The sequence below is a fragment of the Coregonus lavaretus genome (genome assembly GCF_964263955.1).
Source record: "Coregonus lavaretus genome assembly, chromosome: 10".
Lineage (NCBI taxonomy): Eukaryota > Metazoa > Chordata > Actinopteri > Salmoniformes > Salmonidae > Coregonus > Coregonus lavaretus.
The window spans coordinates 13797958-13805780 of NC_139997.1; the positions used below are offsets into that span (position 1 = coordinate 13797958).

Genomic DNA, 7823 nt, shown 5'->3' on the forward strand with positions numbered 1-7823 from the left:
CCCTTTTGACTGCTCCTTGTGTGAGATTATGAGATGTTTACAGCAACTATGACTGGACTTAATTGACCATTAGCCATTCAGTCATCAGTCTCAATATAGTTTTTTTATTTTGATGGTTGACATTATACTGACAAGGCATATCTACACTTGTAGAATCACAAAAAAATGTGTTTGTTCTAACAGGGAATTTCCATTACAAAGGTGTGCACACTATCCCTACCTCAGTGGCACCAACATGCCCCCTTTTGTCATCATTCAACAACCTTGGGTCCGGGAAGAAACTCTCCTAAAGGCTGATGATTGGTTCAGTGAAACACAGGGGCAAGGTCCCAGGACATGTACAGTATCCACTTTGTAGTGCTGATATCCACAGACCAAATAAAACAAGGCAACAGTAAACATGTCGTCCCCCTCGAATGATGCAGCGCCGCCCTTGGGTCAAACAGTGTAATTTTATAAATGACGGATCTCTACGGCAAGAGCATCATTCACCCAAGTTTTGTCAAAATCGGGCCAGTGTTGTCTGAGATATCACGTGTGACTAACTGTTATTTTATTTTACTGCTGCTCTTTAGTTATTTGCTTAATTTTTTTTAACCTAACGCTTAAAAAAAAAAAAACTTAAAAAAATGCATTGTTGGTTAAGGGCTTGTAAGTAAGCATTTCACTGTAATGTCTACACCTGTTGTATTCGGGGCATGTAGCAAATACAATTTGATTTGATTTGATTATACAGTTGATTACTATAGCGCCCCCCTTCGACCAATCAATGTAATTTTGTAAAGGCATGATTGCTATGGCAAGATGCATCATTCACCCAAGTTTCGTCAAAATCTGGCCAGTGCTGTCTGAGACATTGTGTGTTACTGAAGGCACTGCATGGTCAATTCGACGTCTACATTGGCCGTGCAGCATTTACGGTGATACGGCCTCTGCAGAAGTCAGGGCATTCATACTTCTTGTGTTTAGCGGAGCAGCGTAGAGCTATTGAGCAGAGCTGTTGTGAAGGACGTTGTCAAGGAAGTGAGTTTGTATTTATACAGGACCACCTACAGTCAACCAATCATGGCAATGCAGAACTATATGGAGCCCTCCGCATTGTTACTAAATTTGGGAGGCGCACAGCGATGCAGTACAGAGCTCAATTTGGCCTCTGCGTGCCTCTGGAGGTTGCAATTTTCAGGATTAATTTTTCTTCCAGAAACGTATTTGATCATTAGTCATTCAGTCATCAGTCTCTATCACGCAACAGTTTCATTTAATTATAGTTGAAAGGAAATGACAAGGCATGTCTACACTTCTATTCCATGATGTTGGCTAATCTTGTGGTTGAAATAATTATCTGCACTAGTTTGAGCTAGTTCAGAACCTGCAGACTGGAACCTGACTAAACAAATAGTTGAAACTAGATTAAATAAAATCACCCCCAACATCAGTATTGTTTGAGCAGATGAATTCCTGCTAGTGACAGACATGGTAGCAGCTTTTTCCTTTTTCAGTTTTTGTTTCAATACAATGGATCTCTTCAGCATTGGCGGGGGTGGCTAGATGATTATTTTGTTTACACTGGAATTATTGAAGTTTTCCTCAGAGAGGAATATTTTCAGTGATGAAATGACAGACGCATGTTACACACAGTCAGAAAGCCTATCATATCCAGCCCAGTCATCCTCCTGCAACATTCCTAGGATTAGATAACTGCCCAGCCCTTGGTTTATTCATTGGCACTGGCTATATTAGCACCAGCCCTGGATGTCTGTCTATGGTCTCCTCCACAGTAGGCTCAGACAGGACAGGAGCTGTACGCAGAGAAAATCATAGATTTTGTTAATTTTTTCCATCGGAAATAAAAAAGAGATGGAGCTACTGAGGCCTGCACTTCTTATTGTCTTTATCTCAACAGCAATCGCAAAACCAGTAAGTGGATTAACATTTTATATATCTTATATATCTTTTGCCATAATTAATAGCAGTAGTGGCTATCGTTACAGTATTTTTCAGGTGCTCATGTACTTTGTTCACTCCACAGTTTGACAGACCTGGACAACACAATGGTCCACAGTTCGACAGACTTGAACACCACAATGGTCCACAGTTTGAGAGGCTTGGACACCACAATGGTCCACAGTTTGACAGGCCTGGACACCACAATGGTCCACAGTTTGACAGGCCTGGACACCACAATGGTCCACAGTTTGACAGACCTGGACACCACAATGGTCCACAGTTTGACAGGCCTGGACACCACAATGGTCCACAGTTTGACAGGCCTGGACACCACAATGGTCCACAGTTTGACAGACCTGGACACCACAATGGTCCACAGTTTGACAGACCTGGACACCACAATGGTCCACAGTTTGACAGGCCTGGACACCACAATGGTCCACAGTTTGAAAGACCTGGACACCACAATGGTCCACGAGTCCACCAGTCCTCGGAATCAATCGAGTCCTCAGAATCTGATGAATCAAGAACGGCACCAGGACCAACTGCTCCAACCACAGTGACCCCTCCCACTGCTGCCACGTCAACTATCCCACCAGTGAGAGAAATTTCCACGAATGGGCCAATTGTCAATGAAACGACACCGTCACCAGGGGATGTTACTGCACGTGTCACTGAGGACATTACATCTCCTGCTCCAGCAACTCCCCCTCCACCAACTAGAGGAGACAACTAATAATGAGAGTATTCATCAGAATACTTTATTAGAATTATTCTAAAGTTTATAAATCATTGTTTTTTTTATAAGTCATAATTTTTTGTATGGACTGTTTACAGTACCTGAAACATATGAAATATGTTATCCGTAGCTTCATAATAACATTCAGAAGCCCTGTAATCAAATCAAATTGTATTGGTCACTTACACATATTTAGCAGACGTTATTGCGGGTGTAGCGAAATGCTTGTGTTCCTAGCTCTCTACTAGTTCAACATATAGTGGTTGTTACGGGTGTTTGGATGTCTGTGAACTAGGTGATCATAATCTGGTGGGTGTGATATAGACAATTGTGAATGTTTGTTTCTTTTTTTATTGATATTGTTGTGTTATGATCCAGTATGTCTCTTTACACACAGTATGTAGTGACTTGCTCTTTGGGGTTTTAGGCTGTTATCTGTAAAGTACTTTGCAACAACTGCTGATTTAAAAAGGGCTTTATAACATACATTTGATTGATTGATAGTTGTTGTGAACTTGTGTACTCAATAAATTGATAGAAAAATACTTACATTGAGAAAATATGTCTCTTAATTGATTACATTTTTAGATTACTGTTATCAAGTTTTAGTTATGGGTATGATCAGTCATAATAGATTATTAGTGTATTAGTGTACTGTAAACTTGGAAAATAGTATGAGTGTTCACTGGGTTGATTTGATTTGATTTGATTGAGCGTGTCAATAAACGCTGGGATTTTGACAGAGATTTCATCCATTTTTACAGCGGCCTCTTGTGGTTATCTGCTCCACTACACCACCAAGGGATCATGGAACAGCTTGAGTTATGTATGAACTCTAGCTTCCTCCTGACTGAGACAACACCTCAGACAATTTAGTAAGGAATGTTATGTTGAGAAAACCAACCTATGAACAACTTCATTTGACGGTACAAAATGTTTTTTTTTCCAGTACTGTTTTACATGCAGCATATTTACTGTAACAGGGCCTTTTGTTCATGTGTTAGCTCATAATGAGACTAAATGATGGTTTGTGATGGAGTGTGGTCTCTCTGGTGAACCCCACTGTGAATGCTCCAGAGTCTCTACAGAGCTCAATGGCTCAGCAGACACAACAAAGTATACAAATGTGAAATAACAGACCAACCATGCGTTTTATGAAAAGAAGAATGTATGTATTTAGAAATGATACAACGTTATACATTATGGGACAAACAACATGTAGTGTAAATAATTGTGCAATTGAACAATAATTGACCGTTCTATATGCCATGATGAGATAGCTAGTATGAATCTTATCAGGTATTATTGTCGTACTGTATCAGACCCTAAGGGCCCTGAGTTGTGCTTATCTCTTTCTTCGTTATCCTCTCCGTTCTGACCTATCCTCCTAAGGCCGGGTCATAGAGCACCTTCCAGGTCCTAGTAGCATTCTTCACTGTCGACAGCAGCAGGAGGAGAAAGACAGGCCTTTACTTGGCTGTGATGACGACGGGAGCGTCGGTAGTGACGGTAGCCTCTGTGGCCGCCTCCTCAGCCGAGTCGCTGTCACTGTCATGGCTCTCATTGCTCTCTGTTGAGTCGCTGTCTGCTGCCCCGGGCTTGGCTGTAGCCTCCTCACTGCTGTTGCTGCTGTCAGTCTCATTACTGGCGCTGGTGCTGGTGCTCTCGCTGGTACCGTCGCTGCTAGCGCTACTGGTGCGCTCAGAGGGGGTCCTGTCCTGGCTGGCTTTGTCGACATGCACCTGGCGCAGGCTGGGCTCCTCGGCTTTCACACTGGAGGCATCCAGACCCTGGCTCTCCACCTCGGGGGTGCTGGTGTCCTCCATCAAATCATGCACCTGCAGGGCCTGGAGGGAGCGAGAGGGAGGGGGCGGAAGGATGTTTAGATAAACTTCCAAAACTAAATGGAAGGGAATAATGCCTATGAGTTTTAGATGGAGAATTCTAACACAGAGGAGAAACAAATTTACCTTGAACACTGTCATCGTTTTCTCAATCTCGTTTCCGAGCCCGGTGTCATTGACGGACACCTTCTTGCCAGCATACATCCCCTCATCCATCTTTCCATGGGATTTGTAAGGGGAGGGTCCCTTCTCGATGTTGTCAGTATCTATATAGATGATAGACTTCTTGTAGTCGCTGGGGTAACCCAGGCTGTCTCCGCGTCCGTCGTCGTAGATGGGGGCCAGGGTGGGCTCTACGATGGGCTCAGCTGTAGGAGGAGCAGCGGTGGTGTCTGCCTCCTCTGACTCACTGGACTCGTCTGTATCCTGAAAACACACCACATCACAACAACACCTTTAGTTTTACATAACCTCTCTTAAGATATCAAGTTAAAATAAGAGCTTGGTGAAATGCTCCTGTCTGTCAACATTAGCTAGACGTCTTCATTGTCAGTAGTTTTATACATGGTGCATTACTCACATCGCTGTCTGCACTGTCTGCGCTGTCCTCGCTTTCATCGCTGTCTGTTGATGCTGTGCTGTCCGATGTTGGATCTGATGTAGGATCAGCTCCCTGGAGAATAGAAAAACAGGATCAATCAACGTGTGAAGTAACATCCATCAAAAGCACAGATATGGTTGTTTCTATCAGGTGTAAGATTGATTTAGCATTTTATGCTACAACAGAATTATGTTTTACTTCTGTTTCATCTTCGTCGGAGCTCTCGTCTGATGTTGTAGCAGCATCCACATTCTAAAAGAAAACCTTAGCATTAAAAAGATTCCAATAAAAACTGACATATTAATGCAGTTTTCCCTACAGGACAAATTTATACATTTCAATGCCAACACACCTACAGATGATAAAGGAATGTTTGCTGAAAGAGTCTCTTACCTGTACAGGGGCAATCTCAGTAAGTTCTGCTGGGGCTATCCCAAGCACTGGAGCTGGTTTTACCTGCCAACATGAACAGGAATTTAAGTTGATGCACACATCTGTCTCTCTGTCTGACTGTCTTTTCGATATATACTGTATGTTCTCATATAAAAGGAACACTCACCACTTCCTCTGAGCTCTCTGAACTGTTGCTGGGCGATCGTATCGCCGGGCGACAGAGGACCGTTGCAAAGAGCAGGAAGAAAACAATTGCTGCCTTCATTGTCACAATGTGTATCTGAAAAATAATGATCATACAAACATAAAGAATCATGAAATCCATCAAAATGATGAGAACTGAATATACAAACTCTGTTGAAAGCTATAGAGTATGTAGGCTACATTTAACATCCTTTTAAAAGTGAAAATGTGATACATTTTTTTTTCAATTTGTAAAGTATTTTTGTCTGTAATGTATTTTTCGTTATGTGTCGGACCCCAGGAAGACTAGCTGTCGCCATTGGAGTCAGCTAATGGGTATCCTAATAAAAGCAGAAATTACAGCAGAAATGCCCAAATGGGAGGCAATTAGACTGATTTTAGATGCAAAGTGCCTGTGAAGTCCTGCCTTGTAATGTTTAAACCATTAAAGCCTTGATTACTATACAGGGAGAACCAACCATGTCTCCACTATAGCTAAGTGGAGGGAATCTGGCGGAAGTGCACTCCTTTTAAAGTCCCTAGCCATTGGCAGACAACATGGGGTTCCCTCCCAGCTAATGACATCCAGCCTAGCCTAGCTATCCTACCCCCATGCATGAACGTCTCCCTTGTTTTCCAGCTCAACTACTCTCAGCTAGAACAACACTACATCAAGTATAACTCTGAGCAGGCAGTGTTTTAGCTATACCTCTAATGATCTCTGCATAGTGTATCATTCCCCAAGTTAAAAGTGGAAGACCACAGTCGGCCCAGGGAGGCAGGGAACATGATGAACGCCCCTCAGCTTTATTTTGGAAGCCAACCCTACTTTCTCATTAGATCCTTGGGTTCTAGAATGAAGAGCCCTTAATAAATTGGTGGTGTCAACAGACGGAAGTGTGACGGAGGCAAGGTGAGAGAAACAACTAGGGATGTTGAGAGGATGTTGTATGTAGATGTGATCTGACTTCAGAAGTAACTCATCCAACCTGTAGTTTTGCTGTTATTATTATTTGTCCTCACAGCAGCCCTTAAATGCTGTGGCGTAGTCTTGGAACACACTGTATGAGTCAGTTGACAACAAATTAGCTGTGGATTTGTGAGCTGAGGCCACAGCTTCCTCTTCCTGCTGTCACGCTCACATTCATCACTCCAACATTATAAAACCTAGTTTAGGATTTATCTCACACTAGCAAAGGCATATACATATCTGGTGTATTGAGAGAATGTGTAATAACACAAACTAATTGTTACACCTGACCACTGAGCTCTATTTTCTTCTTCTTTATTACTAACCAGAATACTGTATGTATTCTGTTGTAAATAAAAAAGTGCAACACATTGAAGCATTGACTGTGCAGAATTATAGATTATAAGTGCTGAAGAGTCTCCCAGCTTTCTTCAAATTGTTAAAGTAATAGATATTTGAGTTGCACAAAATATAGAACATTTCACCACAATTTTCTTTGAGCTTTTACAGGAGAGGACTATAGAAGGGCTTTAATCTAATTGTAATCTCTTATTGTGCATAAAGCACATGTGTAAGTCAATGTCAGAATTTACTCTGCTATATGTACATTGTCTGAAATCTCCTTCAATTTTGCTAAAATAATCACCCAAATCTATATCAGAGTCTTTTTGCAACCAAGCACCAACATCTATACAAGTGAAAAGCCATTATTTACCTTGACTGGTTCTACAGAGAATCCACAGGATAGCTCTAGAATAGTTAGTCAGGAGGATGAGTGGAGAGCTGCTCAGTATTCTCTTGGATGCCAGAGGAGGAACAGCACAGTTCAGTTTGGATGTGGATGGATGCTGCTGAAGGGAGGCTGCTGGTTGGCTTATAAACCCGGCTGCCTCCAGCTCCAGCCAATAGCAGCAGGGCTAGATGTGTCTTGTGATGTTTACCACTTCTGGCCCACCACTCCTCTCCCACTCTTCCTGTGGTTGGTGTGGCCACTCAATGCAAACATTCACCAATCGACAAGACAGAGGAAGAAAACTGAGGACACAAGCCCTGTGAAATTGAGATCAAATACATGGCATTGCTTACAGTCATATGATAGAAAGCACAAAGACATTTTGGCTTTATTACTGATTAAGAATTTTGCAG

The 7823-nt window shown here is 42.2% G+C and overlaps 1 protein-coding gene across 1 annotated transcript; it reads right to left on the reverse strand.

Moving 5' to 3' along the window:
• Positions 1-3840: 3840 nt before the first annotated feature.
• On the reverse strand, positions 3841-7484 carry LOC311136031 (uncharacterized protein). The gene is made up of 7 exons (XM_084170094.1): positions 7393-7484; positions 5691-5804; positions 5525-5587; positions 5330-5383; positions 5111-5203; positions 4657-4956; positions 3841-4533 (listed from the first exon to the last, which is right to left on the reverse strand). Exons 2-7 carry the CDS (start codon positions 5787-5789, stop codon positions 4156-4158), a joined length of 987 nt encoding a protein of 328 aa, XP_084026220.1. The 5' UTR covers positions 5790-5804; positions 7393-7484; the 3' UTR covers positions 3841-4155.
• Between the last annotated feature and the right edge of the window lie 339 nt (positions 7485-7823).